The sequence below is a fragment of the Mytilus trossulus genome, chromosome 7, assembly GCF_036588685.1.
Source record: "Mytilus trossulus isolate FHL-02 chromosome 7, PNRI_Mtr1.1.1.hap1, whole genome shotgun sequence".
Lineage (NCBI taxonomy): Eukaryota > Metazoa > Mollusca > Bivalvia > Mytilida > Mytilidae > Mytilus > Mytilus trossulus.
This window is the reverse complement of record NC_086379.1, coordinates 46,047,288-46,069,155: the sequence shown is the minus strand read 5'-3', so window position 1 is coordinate 46,069,155 and position 21,868 is coordinate 46,047,288. Positions and strand designations below refer to the sequence as shown.

General features: G+C 32.5%; 1 protein-coding gene across 4 annotated transcripts; it reads right to left on the bottom strand.

Moving 5' to 3' along the window:
• Positions 1–1,108: 1,108 nt before the first annotated feature.
• Positions 1,109–19,892, bottom strand: LOC134725167 (beta-1,3-galactosyl-O-glycosyl-glycoprotein beta-1,6-N-acetylglucosaminyltransferase-like). Of its 4 annotated transcripts, none has more exons than XM_063588774.1 (3): positions 19,835–19,892; positions 3,027–4,091; positions 1,109–1,493 (listed from the first exon to the last, which is right to left on the bottom strand). In XM_063588774.1, the coding sequence occupies exons 2-3, from the start codon at positions 4,057–4,059 to the stop codon at positions 1,219–1,221; spliced, it is 1,308 nt and encodes a 435-aa protein (XP_063444844.1). In that variant the 5' UTR covers positions 4,060–4,091; positions 19,835–19,892; the 3' UTR covers positions 1,109–1,218. The 4 variants fall into 4 exon arrangements, with proteins under 4 accessions (XP_063444844.1, XP_063444842.1, XP_063444843.1 ...); XM_063588772.1 differs by lacking the exon at positions 19,835–19,892 and adding an exon at positions 13,987–14,149; XM_063588773.1 differs by lacking the exon at positions 19,835–19,892 and adding an exon at positions 13,895–14,017.
• Positions 19,893–21,868: the final 1,976 nt, after the last annotated feature.

Below are 21,868 nucleotides of genomic sequence, written 5' to 3'. Positions count from 1 at the left end.
ACAAATTGGCAACCCTTGCAAGTTTATAATCTTTAAGTCAAAAATGCAATAAAATTGTAGTTTTCCCATCAAATTGGCGAACCTTGTTAGATTATAATCCAAAAGTCACAAATATAAAATATATATTAAGTTATTTCATGATTGATGATGCATACTCATTTGTCACTTATCCTCAAACTTGTTTTGCCCAGTCTGTAAAGAAAATTAAACCTACCCCTTTGATGCAGAACAGGCTCACACTTGAGACTTAATGTGGAATATACTGATGTATAATAGCAAATAACAAAAAGTGAGATAACTAAAATAGAAACCAAGCTTTGAAATGATTTTGTTGCTTTGTATTTCGAGAGGAAATCCACAAGACATTGTAACATTTTTTCTAAAAACAATAATTTGTTGTTGGTCATGTAAGTATAAAAAAAAAGATGTGGTTTGATTATTAATTACCAACATCTATTGATACAATTATCCACACAAGACCAAATGATACAGAAATTAACAACTATAGGTCACCGGTCCAGCCTTAAACAATGAGCAAAGACCATACCGCATAGTCAGCTATAAAAGGCCCCGAAATGACAACTGTAAAACAATTCAAACGAGAAAACTAACGGCCTAATTTATGAACAAAGAAATGAAGAAAAATAAATATGTAACACATAAACAAACGACGACCACCGAATTACAGGCTTCTGACTTGGGACCGGCACATACATACAGAAATGATGTGGCGTTTCTAATAGATGCTCGTTGTACCATATAAGATTTCGCAGGATGTGACCAACATTTACAAAGTCAGCGAAACTTACTACATTTTCTAAAACTTTGCTGAGAAATATTAGTAAGAAAAGGTATACCTGGTAATCGTCCAAAAGAAAAATGTACGCCAACAGCTGGGGGGGGGGGGGGGGGGGGGGGTTCTCTGAACTGATAAATGTTGTTTATTAATTAACGTTGCTGTTGAAAATTATCACGCCACTTTTTTACTGATTTAAATGAGGTTGGTCTATCTTCTCGTAGGTCAATAATACATTAGCGCTGATTTGCGCTTATTTTAACAAAACTGTAGCACCCAAACTGGTGACAGCGAAATATTATGTAACATTGGTCCCTGATAAATCTGTTTTTATTCAAATAAAAAAGACTTAATTAATAACAAAACAGTGTACATTTTAAAAACATTTGAAACCCACATTGAGATTGCAACAAGTAAAACTCTTATTGCTTGCGTATAAATGGTAACTGTTTATAGTAAAATGTTTCAAAAGGTAAATGACTAAAGGTTTTGTTGTATATATATTCTTCAAGACAATCTAAAGCTAAATACTGAAAATCTGGATAAAATTTGTTCGCAAAAAGTTCCTTTTTAGAGACAAGTTCGTTGAGATCGCCAACACCAAATATGCACACACCACGAACATATTTGCCATGACACTTATCACGGCCTCCCCACGAAGCATAAACAGCTAGCCAAGGTTTCTTTTCTGGATTACCTGTAAAAAGATATTTGAAAAAATATAAACAAGGACGTACGGTGACTTATAATTGTTTACGTCTGTGTCATTTTGGTCTCTTGTAGAGAGAGGTCTCATTGGCAATCATACCACATCTTCCTTTTTATATTGTATACCGTATAATGTGACGGAATTGCTATCCTTAGTAAATGTGGTAGATACTAATTCAGACGTAATCGGTAAAGCTGAGAAAAAGTACTTCAGTTTAGCTCAGTCGGTAAACGCACTGCCTAGTAACCCAGAGGTCCTGGGTTCGAGTCCCGTTGGAGAAAAAGAAATTTTGTAATGAAATTAATGCTCTCTGGTTACAATATTTTACATGTAATGCATGTGTACCCCCAAGGATGACTGGGGAATAGAAATATGGTCACTTGGTTTTCTCCCGGTCAGAATGGAGACGTTAAATCGATTTCTCGTGTGTAGAGGGTGCCACTTTCTTTGCACGTTCAGATCCCTTGCAACAACTCTTTGAAGGGTTCGTAGGTGGCCTGTTGTAATGCAAAATTTCTATCCCTATTCAATATACCCTCATTTTCCAGTAGCAGTCCAAATTTTCCCGACCATCATCCCAAATGGCCTCTATTATGACAAGACTTACCTATTGTATTTATTGTGAAATTTCTCTGAATATGCATAAAGCAACCAACCAGCAATCAATGTAACGTATGTGACCAGTGAAAACTACATATGAGTAGCAGTGCTGTTTAATTTTGTCTTTTTTGTTCTCAATGACTTTCAATGTTGATGTTTTCGACATACATATGTGTTCTTGATTTGAAAAAAAACTTTTCTGTGCTGTAGTAGCATTAGTTCAATTAGTGAACCATTAAAAGATTGACCCACGGAAATCTTAGTACCTTTTTCAAAAGTATGCTGGGTTTGGGTTTTTTTAATTAATAATTGCCTTGAAATTGAAATTGACACCTGGTTATGTTTCTACATATCTAAACTATCTATACATTCCTCGCTGTCACGTGGTTTCGTATTAATGTTCCTGAAAGGTCGAAAAGGACGCAGTGCTATTTCATTAGAAGAGCAAAGTGTTGTTTCGATGGTACTATTCATAAGATTACTTCGGTAAAGGGAGATTAATCAAAAAAAATCAATGTTAATATGTTTATCATTTTTTATAAATTTGTTCGAAGCTAACTATATGTGGTATATTCGTTTGCCTATTGTTGAGGTCGTTTGGTGAACTGGAGTGATTAACCTATTAACGTTATTTAGTCTCTGGTGGTGAGTTGTTTCAGTGATAATCATGCCACACCTTCTTATTTTTTAATTCTAAGTAAAGAAGTAGTTACATAATTTTCAACAAATCATTAATGAAATATGCTATATTAAACACATTACTGACTTAAAGTTGTCTCCCTTATCCCATTTAGCATACGACCAACATTATTGTATTCTCTACAAAACATATGTCGATTACAAGCATCTCGATCAATGAAATGCAAGAAGAAATTGAATTCGACTTAAATGATATTTTTAAACGTGGTGTAAAAATTATACCTGAGTATCGACCAGGAGCTTTCAAAACTTCATTATGGTTCAAAGTAGCCCAGTAATATTCGTCTGGACTTTTTACATCTTCCATAAATTTTAAAACATCCTTCGCTCTTTTATCTGTGATTGTATATTGAACAAATTCTCGGCTAAATACACCATAAGCACTGCCCTTCACGATGCTTGCGTTGAGTGGCAGTTTGCTAGTTCTTTTACCAATCCGCTTCCAAGAACCGTTTATGTATTTGTGACTAAATTCGAATCTGCTTGACATCATTCTCCCATGAGTTATAATTCCTTCAATATCATTAGCACCATTGTAAGTTTTAAGTATTTTTACCAGTTCCAAATTCGTTTTTAATGGAAATTGTTGATGTGGTAGATTAATAAAATATTTCCATTTTTGTGGCATTGAAAGAATATCAGACATGCAATTTAAATCTGCTTTTAAACGAGACATGTGGTTATAAATAATATCTTCCTTTTTAGAAACTATGAACACGTTACCGAAGCAGTCGGCAATTCCCGCCAGTGCTCGGTGGAGCGAATCGGCAGAACTTGCATCCGCATGGATACAGTATAAGTTTTGTGGGCGATATATTGCACGGAGTAGACGTTCTGTTTGGTCGATATCTTGATATGTGATGATACTAAAAGCTATTGGAAATTCTCGTTCATCATTGGTCACCGGATAATTGTCATATCGAAACGACTTCCGGAAATGAACACAGTCTTGAGTGGCGTTAATATAATCTCCATTTTGTAAACGGGGAGGTGGACTTACTCGCATCAAAGCAGTCGCTCTGTCAATTTCATCTTTATCCCTTTCAATAATTTTTCGACAATTAATTTTAAACTTGCTTTTTGGTGATGTTCGAATACTTGGTATAAAATTCAATATCCGTTTAGTCTTTAATTTTGTCGTCACTTCAACGTTTAATTCGTTCACTTGAGACACTATTGAGTTATAAACTGACGTAACAACGAATCCAACAAGACAAAACAGCAGTAACTGCTTCACCAAACCACGTCTTTTCATACCATATCACTCAAAGAATCCACTCACGAATCCTGTTAAAAGTTAACAATAATACATCTTTATTGAAAATAAATGACATAATACACATAATCTTTATAGTTGGAAAGCATAGTATATTATTCAAATTCATTGTGACAAACAAAATACAAATTACAACATATATATATTCAACTAATATAACAATCAGTTACTGGTAATAAAGTCTTAGAGAATTTGTAATCAGAGAAAAATCAACCTCTGCATTTCGTACAAAAAAAAGACCGTGGTTGGTTTACTTTTCCTCAATCGTATTTTAAGAATTGAATGCTTCTTTTTGTAACTTCATTGGGGTGTAAAAGCGTTGACATAAGTACATTTTGTATAAGCGCTTCATTCTAAAAATGTGCGCACAGTTAACGCTTTTACAACCCTATGAAATTACAAAAAGAAGCATTCAATACCTGTAATAACATTTTTTTAGCTAGGATCATAAAAACACGATTTTTATCAAGTTTTTATTTAATTTACCTGTGCACTTTTTCGGGGAACCTCGTGTCATCATGAATGATACATTTTATTGTGTAATGAAGTTGGTTAAGGAATAACGCGAGATTTCAGTGTAGCCAATCAGAATAACGTATTCTAAAGATTTTAACATACATCTAATGTAATTATTCAAATATAAAACAGAAACAATTGAGATGTAAAATGGGATCAAGTAGGACCCTTTCTTTTTCGAAATAAGATAACAGAATGCATAAACTATGTGTATTTGATCTGAGACTACTATAACACATGTGTTATAGTAGTCTCAGATTTGATATAGGTATAATCTTGTAACTATATATGTGTGCATAGATGAAGTACATGTGACCTGAGATCCTGACTTACTGCTCGACATTCGGTACTGACCCAAAGTGGAGGTTTGATCAAGATTTCAGACAAGGAAGGATTAACAGCAAAGACAATGTAATTGCTGAACGTATACATTCGGTGTCAATTATGAATACGTTCAGAAACATTCAGATTTATACCACTCTATATGTGACCGTGCTTTATTAAACAAAAATGACTTGTCTATCATAATGTTTAGAAAAAAATCAGTTACAAATTTCTATGTCCACAGTCCAAGATTTCTGCCTTTTTTAAACACAATCTCGTGAAAGTTGTTCTGGGCTTCTACACTAAATGGACATTTCTGACCGTGACAGTTCGAATTTTGAAATGCAAGGTAAAGAAACGAGTCTAACTTCTAAATAGGTTTACTGCATTAGTGTATGTATAACCCGGAAGATTTTGGACAAATTTGAAATAGAAATAAAGCAAATTCAGACAATATAATTGCTATAGCAACAACTTGTTATTCCGTGTATCCCACCTTTTACCTTGCTTTGTGCTTAATTATTTATATATGTTACATAACGATGACATTTTTATCCGTTGGACACTAATCCTTTTCTTTTTTTTATATATAGGCTTTTGTGTGATCTTTTTAAGTGAAGTTTAGGTATAGTACTGTCCGGTTATATGTTATGTTTGATATTCATACCCTACATCATGAGCCTACATCTAGATTTCTGATATGATTACTGTATTTACTTCCCAAACAAACATGTTAAAATCTAGAGTAGAATTATGAGTATTTTAGGTGATAATACGAACATTCTGGATGTTTCAAGCCTTAATTTTTCTAAATCCTGGATCCCGTAATACATTGCCCGTCCACATTTCCCCACATGTATGAGTTAAAATAAAATAAAATAAAATGTGAATAAATTATCCATTTTAAACAAGAATGTTTAGATAAAAGATATAAAGTACATAGTGACAACGCTTTACATCCCCTTTATAGACAAGTTTATCATAAATTGTTTAGTATATTTGCCATACTACAAAATTCAAGAACAAATTGAAATCTGATATAAACAATGTAAACACAATGCGTGTATACTTTGACTTACCGTTATAATTAAATGTTTCGCCATACACAATCAATTAGTGTTTCTTTACAAAATAAATGTTCACTCTAATAAGTTATATTTAAAACAATTTGGCGGTCACATGATCAATATACATGTATGTGTGTGTAAATATTACGGGGGTTTAATTCCGGTGTTATTTATAATCCGTCACAAATTGTCACCATTTATCTTTGTTTAAATAATCTCTGTCAATAGCTAGGACTGTTTATATAAAGAAATGCTCAGCGTGAAATTTTAAAATTTTCCCTAATTAGACCAAGTTTTGACCTAGTCCAAATAATTTGACCCGGCGTTGCCGTGTCTCAGTGCGGTGTTCATTGTCCGCCCTCTGACAGTTTGCCATGTCGCTCTGAGCAATCTGGCACTTGTAAAACACTTCCTTTTCTCCTTTTCTTTCAAGGAAATGGTCAAAAATACAAAATAAAAGAGAAAAGACACAAAGTTACCAACAAATTAATGTGTATTTTTCATTTGTGTATAAAAATGAGAAGATGATGTAGAAATGACAGATTTTTTTAGTAAAAATTAGCGTTAAGAATTGTAAATATTAGAAATGATTCCTTTACTTGCTGTTTGTTACACAGACAGCGCGAGACACACTATAACAGTTTAACAAATTTTACAACCGTAAATTTAAGGATCATAAACCATATTGTTCTTTTATATAAGTTTTAGCACTTACAAAATAAACATGCTACTTTTATAATTTTAAACTCATTTTTAAATTCTTCAAACTGAAGAATGAAGGAAAATGGGTCAAATACATTTTAACAAATATTTGAGCTCAAGGCTACTGTTTTAATAAACCATGAAAGGACCATAAAATTATATTGAATACATCCATGAATTAACTAATTGATTAAGTTTTTAGTCCAAACGATTAACCCCAACTTTGTTATCACAATTATGACATTGTCTGGGGTATATATACTGTACACTTTTTCTTTCTAACGGTGAATTCATTGCTTTTACTTTCTCACAAATCGTTACAATTATACAGAGATTACTATAAATATATATTATTAGATGGTTTAAAAACGGTTTATTTGACAATCTTTGACGCAAAATACAAAGATTTCAACAAACTTAAATTACACGACTATGAAAAGTTTAGATAGGAATGTCTGTCCTGTTAACATGGTTAAACTACACTTGTTTATAGTGACCCTCATGAATTTATTATTTAACAAACGTTTCGGTCGCTGAACTAGTATATGATTTTTAAGGACCCAATTGAAGTCCATATCCGGGTGCGTGATTTTCTCGCTGAGTTGAAGACACATTGGTGGCATTAGGATGTAATCTGCTTTATGGCCAGGTTGCTGTCATTTTGACACATTCCCCGTTCCCATTCCCAATTGTGTTATTTGATATATTATAGTATATTAATCAAACTTGCCAAGTATAACTTATATTTCATTGATATATCAGTACATAATTGCTTCTTAATAGAATCATATTCAAAACAGTGTGGTCCTGGCCATTGATTGACGACCTAAATTATCCCATTGACTGGGACAGATTAGGTGAAGCCCAACTGTTGGTCCTAAATAATTCTTCTCCTTTGGAATTTAACTGTAAATTCAAAATATGCTTAATGGTGACAGAAATTTAACTCTGTAAAAGATCACCTATGAACCCTAAAATAGTTATTTTAAGGATTTGCTATCGAGCTTCTCACATCCAGATAAATGGCATTGGTTAACCTTCCGTTTGGACGTGTATGTGTATCTATACATCATAAAAACAAACGTCCTTAAAGCAAATGGTTGTAAACTGCCGGACATACATGACCATGTGCAAGTGGAGATAAGGAGATTGGAAGATACAGCAGACATTTAAAACGTACAAGTCTTGTGACTATTAAATTTCTGAACATATTGTTGGCTATTTGAGATATGATTTTCATTTGAAATAAAAAACACGAAATGTCATCCTCTAACAATAGGCTCACTTCTCCCTTTAAATCATTTCATTCGTTTAGAAAATACAGTTGATCTTATCTTTCTCTTATTTTTATGACTCTAAAAAAACACAACGCTATTCGTACATACATGCACTAGCTTTGTAATTCTATATATGGAAAATGATACATGTTTGAGGATGGTTTATTTTTCACATGAATTATTTCCTTTGTGGCTGCATTTGATATTAGATAACATTTGCACATTTTACGAATGACATTTTAGATAAAATTTTGAACGGTAAATGTCGTCGGTAACCGAATATCTTACCTATTGTTATTACATTCTATTCTTAGTAATTACTATATCATTATAATTTTTTGAATGATTTTTTTACATTTAAATGATGGTTACCCAATACGATGTATATCTTTAACTACATAATTTCTTTGGCGACACTTTCATGAGTTTTTTACATAATTTTTCGCTTTTCATAAAAAAAAGAGGAAAGAACTATTTCCTTACATGTTGTAAAATGTTAAAATATCCACGTGTTGGCGGACATTAGCACATGCTTACATATACACATATTTACATGTATATCTAGATTATCAGTATGCAAAAGTTGACAACAATTACATATTCGATGCGGAAATTTTAATAAATTTGACCGAATTTTAAGAAATTATTGTATGAATGCGGAAGATGAATGCTCGATCCATTATATTGTGTGAAACAATTATAAAATGCCTTTGCATTCATGTCATATTTTATCACGTTAAAGATTACCATCAACGCTAAGAAAATAACGGATTTATAAGACTAACGAAATTTGTCAATCCAGATTGGACGGAAAAAACAAATGAGGACATTTTAGCGATTTTAAAAATAGCGTTAAGGAGCAAATAATAAATGTAGGGTATATGAAACTTCAAAGTGACATTTCACTGCTCAAGACATTTTAAATTATGGTTGCCGCGTTTTTAATAGTTCACTATTGTCAATAATGCCGGTCAGGTATCCGTTCAGTAGTAAAATTTATGTACTCCCTTGTTTTATTGGTATCCGTTCGAATTATAAAACAAAATAAATGAGAACATAGTTTTATCTTTTCATTTTATAATTTGTTTTCCTATGGAACTAAAAACACACCCATTAAGTTCAGTAAAGCAAGCATATTCCTTTAACAAGATCGTAAGACTTCAGGGGCCGTGTCAATGAAAGTATCCTAGGATATGTCCTAAGATAGGTCTTAGGACATTATTTAGGATGGTCTTAGGACGTGTCTGAGACATGTCTTAGGATGTAAAACAAAGCTGTCTTAGGACAGTCCTAACACATTTATTTAATTGAAAATATATGTAGAGTTTTGTATGACATAGATTAAATTGTATTTTATAACCTATATGTATAGAGAGGGAGGATGACTCTTATATAGAAAACAATTTTATATAAACGCAAAATAAAAGTTAGTTTTTACGGAAAACTAATAAATACGTTATTAAATATGATGAAAGATATACATGAATTTAATACGAAAACAAAAGTAAATGGTCACAAAAGTTTGAGATATTCGGGCTGCAATTTTAGTACATAAACTAGTTTTGTCCTTAGGTCCAATCGATTTCATTACATGTATCGAATCAGAACAGAGACATATATGTCTCTGATCAGAATTAGGTAAAAAAAAGAAGTAAACTTTTTCCAATATTTGAATTATATAAAATATCAGTGTTGCTTATGCTGATAGTATTGTTTAGGCTTCAAAAAAGGCAGCACGAAATAATTTATTATAATACAATTAAATCTTTAACAAACATTAAACAATATTTTAGGTTACCGTAATGCATATTAATACACGAGGACCAACATGGCGAAAATTTGGCACGAGGGAGTATGAATTTTAGAAATTTAACCTTTTTTTTATTTAAACATATTAACTAGTAATTTTTAGAAAATAATCATGCTCAAAAGGGGAAAAGTACAATAAGAAATTCCCACTTTACCTTATATCTGGGCTGGTTCCAATATCCCATCCAATAAATGTCATACTGACCTCGGGTTATTTGATTATTATAGATGTTTGCTAAATGTGCAGATAGATATTTCATGAATAGTCTCAGAAATCTCGTACGCTTACTTTCTTACTTAATCCTCTTAATGATCTTGAACACATAAGGCATCAACAAGGGACAAGAAATCTCGTACGCTAAGGTTATAAGAATAGTTCAAATAAAAATCAAGTCATTGGAATATTCATATCAATTGCACGCCACCTTGGATGGTTAATGGATGGGTATGATTATCTAAAAGGGTTCAAATTCGATCAAACATATCCGTAATTGCTTATAAATTTAAAAGGTGCGATTTAATTGAACAGGTACAAAGTATGTTATACATAAGGGTGTAACATGACAAATCATCCATGACATGACATTTTACGTTTACATTTAAATAAATAACATAAATGTTGGTTCAATTCAAAAGTAAAAACACATATCCGCTATTAACTAAAATAAATTTTATCGACGAAAACGTACACAAATTAAACAGGTGCATTTTTATTTTTTTTACTAAGTCATGTATTTGATCGAACAAGTTTAGTTGTCCCATGGTTTTAGCATAAGCTCTCTCTTCACGGCTAAACAAAGTAAAGTTAATGGTTAGATAATATGCCTACTCCCATATTTAAATAATTTCTTGAAAGTATGCTGTATTATTTTATGTATTGTGTTAGTTACGCGGCCAAAGTAATGAGCTATCTATAGCGGCGGATCCAGGAAGGGGGGATTGAAACCCATTTTTTCTTTGGTGACGATCAATGCATTTGAATATAGACACATGGTGACAACCCCCTTTTTTTTATCATATGTTAGGAACTCGTTTCTTGAAAATAACTAGATCCGCTGTTGCAACTACATAATTTATATTTTTATAGTCAACAGTTTTTATATTAAAATTAAGAAAGAACATACAAACTCTACCTGTGAGATCTAAATTTTGGAATCCGGTTATCCCAAATGACAAGTATGTGAAAGATTAAGTCCAACACTTATACAAATGTAATAGCAATGCGTATATGAACGGCAAAGCAGAATTTGACTTTATTTGTCATTCTGACCAGTTCGTGTCACTTTTCATAACCAACACAAGTCACTTTTCATAACCAACACAATACCAAATCAATAATATAAACATTCATCATATCATTGTGTAGGACAAACCATACATAAGATTATTTGTTTATGCCGAAGCATATGGGTTTTTTTGTATCAATATTGTGTTGTCTTACGAGAACCTCATACAAAAGCGCATGATTTATGAAATTTGAAAAAATGACTTAACAACAGCATGGGAACATCTTTAAGTATTCCATCTGGTATAGTCTACACCGTGTATAAAAAGTATATAATAGACAATTGCCCAGATGTTTATTCTATACGAAAGACTTTTAAAACATAAATGATTTATTTCAATATATTTTACCTCAAGGGCAATTATCGAAACTTGTATCAATTATTTTTATACGAAGAGTAAAGATTTACTTAATAATTGACTATACCAAACCGTCAGAGCTCTGTCAATCCGTATTGAGACGGTAAATAGTGTGAAATGTAAGTCAACAGACTGCATCTCAATAAAAGACATTTAAATTTTTACTATGAATATTGCAACTAGTCAATAGAAATTGCATCTGGTTATAAAACTAAATAGTAAAGACCGAAGGTGAAGGCAGTGTGTTGTCTGGGTCTTCACATTTTATTAGGGATCGTGTTTTAAAAAGAATCAATACTTCTTTTTTTTTTGTCATGCCGGTCCCTTTCAATATCTTTATATATGTTATTGGTTTTGCTCATTGTTGAAACCCACACAGTGCTATTGGGTGGTTTAGATCGTCGTCCTGCTGTCTTTGGTGGATAGTTGTTGTCTTTAATAGCAATCCTCAATTTTGTTATAATTATCCCGAAGAAAGGTTTGGATCATTCGGCAATCCTCGGTATAATCCGCTAATCTCCGGCTTAATTCTATCCGTTAGATGTGAGTACGAATGAGGTTTAGATAAGATCGTTCACATCCGTAATAGCTTTTAAATGTTACAGGTATTTATGGTCTGGTTGGTAATTTATGGGTATGGTTATACTATTACAGAAGTATCATTTAATACATAACGTTATATTTTTATATGTAGTAAAGATTACTGACGTTGTTAAAATTCGTGGAATTCGAATGTCCAAAAAACCTAAAAAGCCAGCAGGACATCAACTTGATATATACACATTTCCCACAAAAAAATAATTATGCGTGCACTAATGTTTCAATTTCAAAATTTAATATCAATGAACCCATCATAGATACCTGGGTTGAAATCTGTACGCCAGATACATCATGCACATAGATCGTCTACAAAAGACTCACTAGTGCCGCTCGAATAAAAAAGTTAAGAAAGGCCTTTCCAATTATGAAGTTGAAGAGCTATGGGTACCAAATAATTCCGAAAGGTTTCAGCGTATATATAGCTACAGTAATCTCTTTCTATGGTAGAAAATCCTTGACAATCATCTTACTAGACTCAATCATAAAGCCCTGGGGCCGTGTCAATGAAAGTATCCTCGGATATGTCCTAAGATAGGTCTTAGGACATTATTTAGGATGGTCTTAGGACGTGTCTGAGACATGTCATAGGATGTAAAACAAAGCTGTCTTAGGACTGTCCCAACTACGATGGTCCTAGGACCATCCTAACACATTTATTTAATTGAAAATATATGTAGAGATTTGTATGACATAGATTCATTGAATTGTATTTTAGAACCTATATGTAAAGAGGAAGGATGACTCTTATATAGAAAAAAAATAACGTAAAATTAATTTAAAGTTTTTTTCGGAATACTAATAAATACTTTATTAAATATGATAAAAGATATAAATGAATTTAATACGAAAACAAAAGTAAACGGTCACAAAACTTTGTGATATTCGTGCTGCAATTTTATTACATAAACTAGTTTTGTCCTTAGGTCCCCTCAATTTCATTACATGTATCGATTTAAAATATGTGTTGCTTATGATGATAGTATTGTTTAGACTTCAAAAAAGGCAGTACGAAATAATTTTATATAATACAATTAAATCTTTAACAACCATTAAACAATATTTTTTTTTAATTATTTTATCTAATGCTAGTTTAATATTGTATTAGTATATTTAGTATTGAGTTTATGCCATATTTGTTGTTTTTATTACGTTTTAGGACATTGTAACCTTTAGGACTATCCTAAGACACCTATTTGTATATCCTAACTTTAGGACCAAGTTTGGGACATATCTTATTTTAGGAGACTTTCGTTAACTCGACTTCGGACTAAGACGTATCCTAAGACCATCCTAAGACATGTCTTAGTCCTAGGACAGCTTCGTTGACACGGCCCCTGGTTTTGTCTTACCATAAGGGAATACACTCATTATATATACCATACATTTTTTGTACTCAATACGATCTTTTTTGTCTTAAAAAAGACTCATCATTGACCCTCGAATCAAAAAAAGGAAAAAAAAGGAATAATAAATCCAGAAGCTGAAGAGCATTTAGGGCACAGTACAGATCTTCTAAAACATAATCTACTAAATTACGTATACACGTACATCGTTCCGACGTATACTGTTTAAGTTTCATCCAAATAATGATTAAGGACATCTTTATGATAATACAAAGGTTAAATATTTAATAATATTTGTTTATTCATCATCCAATTTTATTTTGTAACTGACTTCAGACTATCAAAACCAATATTTATTCTAATAAAAGTAGATATAAAAAGTTGTTCACCCTTTAAAATTAATTATGCCACCCGCTTGCTCTGGGTAATCTCTTTACTACTTATTGAAACACCCTATATTCATTAAAATTGAATTTAAAATAGTAAAATCATTGATTATTGAAAAAGAATCTAGCCTCAAATAAAAACTTACCTGCACAGAAAACATGGATACCTATTCCAGTATGAAATGATGCATAAACTTATACTAGTACTTCTTGCACTAAAAAAGTAATAAATTCCTACCTTTCAAATTACTTCCCTATATATAATACTATTCAACCCAATCTATCCATTTTGTTGAAGAAAAAAAATTCAAATGCATATGCTAGATTTAAATGTGAACTTTAATTTCATGTTCACACAAGTAACGTCTTTTTCTTTAAAATTGAACAATTATGCATTGTAAATTTTTGCATGATTTGTTTTTCTTTCTATTGATATTTTTAAAGTTAGGGGATTTAGATAGACATTTAAATTTGAACGAATTCTTAGGCTATTAAATTTTGATGAAAAATTTAATGATTTATCGACCATTTAAACGAGTATGTTAAAGACGATATTTTACAAAAAATTTTACGAAAAAGGTATAGTTCTGACAGAGAAAAAAATCTGTGTAAAGACCCGTTTATAGCATTATTAAAAAAATATACACGGCAGTTTTATAGGTTTCTTAATCTCCGAAATATTATTTCCGATATCCACTTTGTGTCTAACTATATAGGTCATTGACTTCTGATATTCAAGCAATGTGAAAACATCTATTAAAAAGATACCACGGGTGTTTTGTATACTATTATATATAAGTAAACTTAGGCTTATCTCTTAAAGTGACTAGAGTGTACTAATCACAAAACAAAATCATATATCTTGCACGTTAAAGACACCCTTGTAGATTTCGAAAAAGAGCAGGCTAATGCCGCTTCAAGGCAGCACTCACACCCGCAAAGTGGAAAGGGATTAATATTAGTCGCAAAACTTGTTTCCCAATCCACTATAAATTAATATGTTTAAACTAGTAAAAGAAAACAAAATGAAAAAACAAAATAAACAAAATATATCTCATTAAGACAATTTCACGAAAAACTACACACTAAGCAACGCGAAACACTCCAAATACAAGGGAGTTAAGCGAAATGATACAGAAGGCTCGATTGTTTCTGAACAAATCCAAACTATTCAACTAGTATAGACAACCACCGTGGCACTGCTGCTTAACATTGGTGAGTCATATACGGTACATACATTATCTGATTGCTAGTTCAGTGTCTGAATAAGGATTCTTCATTTCCTCATCATTCTGTAATTTGTAATCTTTTTGGTCCATTATTCTCTATTCTATTTATTTTTTTACCACATATACATTCTGTAACCCCCATCCACACCATCATTGAGTCTTAAAATACAGACAGCTTAATTGTGTCTTTATAATGTTTCAACATATAATATAAGATTGAACCAGTTATGGGCCTGCCAGCATACACCCGGATAAATTCATATTATAAAAATATATATATATATATCTGTAACTTAAGTATTGAAATATGAATTATATAATATGTAAATGTATTTTACCAGCCCAATTCGTGTTACAAACAAATGAATCAGACAGAACTCAAATTTGGACAAAAATGATTAAACATAAATTTACAAGATTATATACATACTAGACGAGGTACTCACGCTTCAGATGTATCCTTAAAAATTAATAAAAAAATATATATAATAAAACTCAAATTTGGTTTTGTAAAGGCTTTGATACACAATTTATGATGACGGAAATCAACCGTGTAAAAAGTTTGAATTAAAAAATATCATCATTTTAGTGCTTTTTTAATAGAACACTGTTGTAAAATGCATTAGATCTCAATCAAAATCACACCAGGTAAACTGGGAATGTTACAACATTTAATATTTTATAATGAATAAAATAAAAGTCAAGATGACATCCTATATATTCAACTTATGGCTTGCCTTTGCTTGTTTTCAACGGCAATGTACATACATATATATATAAACGAGTCTAAATTGAAAACTACGTTCAAACCTATGATATATATATACTTATTTCTAGTGACTGTATAAAATGAATATTTGTTCATTGTTAACCCATACGGTATATAATAATTGTTGAGTTAGATTGCTGCCTGGCAAATACAAATACATTGTGCGAAAAATAATAATATAACATCTTCACACGCTTCAAAAGTAAATTCACAAAAATACTGAATTAAGAGGAAAATCTAATCGGACTGAAAGTCCATAATCACATGGCAACATCAAAAGACAAAACACATAAAAAACGAATGGACAAGAACTGTCATATTCCTGACTTGGTACAGACATTTTCAAATGTAGAAAATGGTGGATTAAACCTGGTTTTAAAGCGCTAACCCTCTCACTATGATGTTACCAGTAACACGTGTCTTGTGTCTATCTCTATAGATTCGCCTTCCGTGACAAGGTAACACTACGACTATTGAAGATATATTTTTATATAGCGGAAGTGGTCGAGTGGTCCAGAGCGCTGCACATGAGGCTAATCGATTGGTGCTTTAGTGTATCAAAGGTGTGAGTTCGAATCCCGCCGAGGGACGGACAAAAATTTGTCAGCAGAAAAAATCTAATTCTAACATTGTTGGGTGTTATTTTCAGACTTATTTATATAGGTAGCATATTGAACTGTTTACAGAAGGTTTTAGACACCCCTGCCACCCCTGTGCAAAATTGAACGGGACGAATTAGACAAATCAGTAAATAAAGGTCTATCTGATGTTTCTTGGTCCCTTTTTGAAAACACAGCATGCTCATAAGCAAAGTTCATTTAATGAAGTGATACTGTAGCTTATCACGTTTAAAAATTTAAAACTAATCAAAGAAAAACAACGCTTAAAAATAGTTTTGTTCGCCAGACGTCTGCCTGGTGACAAAAGACTCAACAGTGGCGTTCGAATCAAAACAGTAGGAAGACCAGGTATAGAATATGCAATATATATATTTATCTTAGTATATTTAATATGCAATTAATAATAAATAACTGTATAGATATGCTTTCAATAAACACTCTTCGTAATATAATATATCGTATGATGCTTTTTCCCAGATGTCAAGGGTGTTATGTTGTATTAATTATGTATACAGCTATATTGTATGTATGCGTCAATTTGTATTCTTGTTTGCATGGTTGGGGTTTTATTTATGCGTTTCAGATAAGTGTATGACTGGTAACTGTAGAAAACACAACATGTATCAGTCAAAGTTTATTGAATTAAACATCGATATAAAAGAGGGACGAAAGATAGATACCAAAGGGACAGTCAAACTCATAAATCTAAAATAAACTGACAACGCCATGGCTAAAAATGAATAAGATGTAAACAGATAAACAATAGTGCACATGACACAACATAGAAAACTAAAGAATAAACAACACGAACCCCACCAAAAACTATAGGGGTGATCTCAGGTGCTCCGGAGGGGTAAGCAGATCCTGCTCTACATGTGGAACCCGTCGTGTTGCTTTAATATATGATAACAAATCAGGTAAATAGTCTAATTCGGTAGGTCACATTCATGAAAGGGAAGGGGATTGTAGTTACGACGTAATGAACATATCCGATATCATTTGTGAAACGGTTATTCCATGATGGCGTCCGTAAAATTTACGAAGGGATGATTTCAACTTATAAACTGTATTTTCTTTTCCAAGATGTCCATTAATTTTTAACATTTACACGAAAGGGTTAAGTGAGGCCTCCGATGACATATTAACAACCAAAACAACTTTTAATGGATATTTTATCGCCGGGAAAGACTATAATTAGTTGACCCCCCCTATTTATTGATCGAATATGCACCGACATGCATTAAGAGAACGCTATTTGGGTTTATATACTTTGCCGCTTACACGTCCTATCGATTTGCTTAAATGTTCTCAACCTAGCTCAACACACGCAGTTACTGTCACTTGGCATATATTTGTTTATTATAGAAATGCCTTGTTATTTGTTAAAACTTAAATATTCAGATGTTGGAATTCCCTGAATAAAATAAAAAGTTTGAAATTTCTACGACCGACAGTAGAACAATTGTCAAAGTTGGACGTCCATTTGGCTGTGCAGGATGCACAAGTGCACAGCCATGTTCGGTTAGAATGGGGATGTGAGAGTCAATGACTTATATAGAGAGAGTTGCACGCTCTCTCCATTTTAAGAAACCTGGATTCGTAGGTGGCATGTTGCAAGGCACAGTTCTCCCTATCCAATATATACCTTCATTTTACAGGGGCAGACAAATTACCTTGACATTCATACCTGACGGGTCTGTTAAATGACCTATAAATAATGACTATTGTTTCTTTTCTTTAACATGTATGAAATATTTGCCACTGGACTTTAAGCAACGGTAAAAATAAATCATTTTTCACCCTTGCCATAAAATTCATTTTACTAAAAGGTCAAATGATCACTTCTATTGAACTTTAAAGATATACATGTATAGTCTTACCATTATATAAACGGCAAACACTTTTTGTCTTTCTTTTTCTCTTTTTATGTTTTTTTATATCCCCTTGGTACGTTCTCTCCTTTTTAACGCATACAGTCCTACGTGAAATTTCCATGTCACGGCATTTTTTATATTAAAATTCAAATCAGTACTAAATTACACAGGAAAATGATTTATGCTTTCGTGAAAAAATGAAATGAATACCTGCCCACGCTAGATTCATAAGAAACTTTTATTAGTAAGATTATTATTTATAAGATTTCGATTTATTAAGTATCATGAACGTTAATGAATGGAATGGAAGTCAACCGTACTATTTCACAACATTAAAACATTATTCAATTCACTTATGAATATCCCAATATGTTACTGTAACCCGAATATCAAGTCGTTATGCCTCACTTACTTCTATTACTAGGTTGTTCAGGGAACTAGTGTCCGCGAGGACTTTAATTATTAGAGTGCATGTGCGTACATACCCGTAGCCAGGGGTCCCCTTGAAAAAAAAGCACTGTTAAAGTCAACGTTCTGTTTGAATTGTGACTGTTAAAGTTGAGTTTGCGAGTGTTCTGCAAGACTTGTCTAAAAGATAACTTTACTAATTAAGACGGGGTTGAGTTGAAATCTTAACCAATATATGGCGTGTTAAACATTCGGTCGATGCTTTTCCATGAGTACTCGTGTTTTCAATATCATAATAAAACTATTTTATGGAATTGTATCCCAGTTTATAGAAAATTTCATTGAACTTAGTTAAAAAGAGTCAAATGCATGTAGCTTTTAAGTTTCATGAAGAAAACAAACTCATATTTGACTCAAACTGTAAGTGTTTGGACCTGTCGTAAGTCATAAATCTAATGATCAGAAGTTGTCATTTGTAGATGTGGTTCGTAAGTGTTTTTTTTTTTAATAGATCCGTTAGTTTTTCCGTTTTACTTTGAATAGTTCAAATTAACACTTGGTATGTTTGGGGCCCTTAATATAGCATATAACTATATTAAGGGCCCCAATACTGTTCGGTGTGAGCCAAGGCTCTGTGCTGAAGACCGTAGTTTGACCTTAAATGGTTTACTTTTATAAATTGTGACTCGTCTTGGATGGAGTGTTGTCTCATTGCCACTCATACCACATCTTCTTATATCTATCTAAACACATTTGTAAGAAAGGGAGATTGTTCATCCATTGATCGCCGCGATATAACATTTTTCTTCTGATGCAACGTAAGCAATTACCAATCAATCAATCAATCAATCAATTCAATATAAATTTCCCATTACAAATGTTATTCAATAATAGAAGTATTGATGTACTGGGTGTTTACTTCATCTAAAACTAGCGTAAATGTGGCACCTTCTCTTGGAACTATGAAACGGAAACAAAATCTATCTAAGAATTGAAGTTGTCGATGGGTTGTGTCCCTTATTCCTAATTGTATATATGTATACCCTCAATACTAATTATTCATAACGATTTAAAATTGCTTTATACAGTTTTCTGCATAATGTGTAAATTTGTCATGCATCTTAGCACATTAATGTGTTATTTAGAATTAAATATGATAATAAAACATCTATACGCCGCAACTTACCTTCGTTGTGTATTGCTCTACTATACATTCAACTAGAATACAGAAGAACAACAGATCGATACTCTACTAGAACAGTTCTACAGAGAGGGAGATCGATTGGAACTATATATCGGTTTCTATTTAATCTCCATGAGGCCTTACTAAGGATGGAATATAGCATTGAAACAACCCGTATTTCAATCTGTAGCTAAACCAGGATCGATTCTTCCAAAAACAATAATGTGGATATCATCGAATTTCAAAGATGGGATAAAGTTTTAAAAAAATAATGAAATATTTATGAAAATCTGTTTCAGTTGATACCATGCAACATTTATACAGACAATTTTATCTCCTCTATAGCCTATAACGGTTGATTTGACGTATTAAATAATTTTATAAACATTTATCAAAATAGACGAGGACAGATCTTTTAAAAATTAGAATAGCCACTTTTCTATGTATTTGTTTAACTGACAGGGTTGAAATCTTGAAGTTTGCATGTGGTTTAGGTAGTACGGGCTAGACCATAAATGTATTTCGACCATATGGGTTAGTTTTGGATAATGATTTATCATAACCTTTTATTGAGTTTTACAAATTAATAGTATAACAACTATAATAGACACATAAAGTAGATAAGTATATGTATTTACTTAATCTAGTTTTACTTTCTTAACCAGGGTGACACTTGCTGCAACCCGAAACGTCATTTTTTTTTCTCACATCTACATGGTTGGTTCCTTTACATTAGCATCTCCTGTCAGCAAGAGAATATCTTGATCGTTTTGCGGCATCCGATGCAATGAAAATCTTTTTTCTATTTCCTACTTTTACAAAATACGTCAGGGAAGCTTCTACTTCTATGAGTTATAGCAAGGATGCAAAACCCAAGAAACATAGGCAATAGGCAAGCAAATTGGGGAAACTATCAAAAAGGAAATGAATGAAACTCATCATAGGGTCGAAGAATAAGCTGCAAATGGAAGACCAGCAGGGGAACTCTGGTTAATGTTCAAATCCATTTTAACCAGAGTTTTACTAATCATATTCCGCATAAAACTGTAAAACAGAAAGAGGTCCTCCTTTGGCTCACTCCGAATATACGGAAGTTAATACATCGTCAAGACAGATTGACCAACAAAACTAAAATACATGCAGCTGATCCAAAAACCATTTCAAAGTAATCAAGCAAAGTGTCCAATGAGAACACCGTCGAGCAAACTGGAACTATATTAAGAACATGGTAATACCTAAAGAAGAAACAATCAATATGTGTAGTAATAGGAAACAGTTCTTGACATACATAAAACATAAACAAACTTAAAGCAGTGGAGTGGTACCACTACGTAGTGAGAGAATACTTTATATATTCACTTACACACTCTGGTAAACCAAACAACCATTCCTTACTGAAGAAATGCCCAGTCTTCAAGAAAGGAGGGAGATATACTTAACCAGAATAGTACGGCGACCAAAATCTCTGACTTGTATATGCTGCAAACTCATTGAGAACATAACCACAAGACATATCATGAATCATGCAGATCATCACCAAATTCTCTACCCATTACTACATGGCTTTCGCTCCAAACGATCTTGCGAAAAAAAAACTTAGTGGATGGCATCACCAACAACATAAGTGCAGGAACACAGTGGAATCAGAGAAAGGGTCAATAGGTGGATTGCTAGCTTCCTGTCACATCGGACTCAATCAGTAGTAGTGAATGGAGAGAGCTCATCACATATTGATGTAGAATCTTGGGTACCCAAAGGTTCAGTCCGTAGGCTTTCGCTATTCCTGTTCTACATCAATGACATGCCACTATCCGCCGTTTTGAAGATGAGACCATCGCATACCTTAAAATATCAAGCGACACAGACTCGAACGACAAAATAAAAAGATCTAAATAAACTAGCTAGCAACATGTGAATCCAAATGAAAATGGCCTTCCACCTAGAAAATCGCTATGCACTAACCATCAACTTGGAAAACAATACCATTGCAACATCCTACAAGCTACATGGTCAAATTTTAGAACGTGTCAAAAGCGT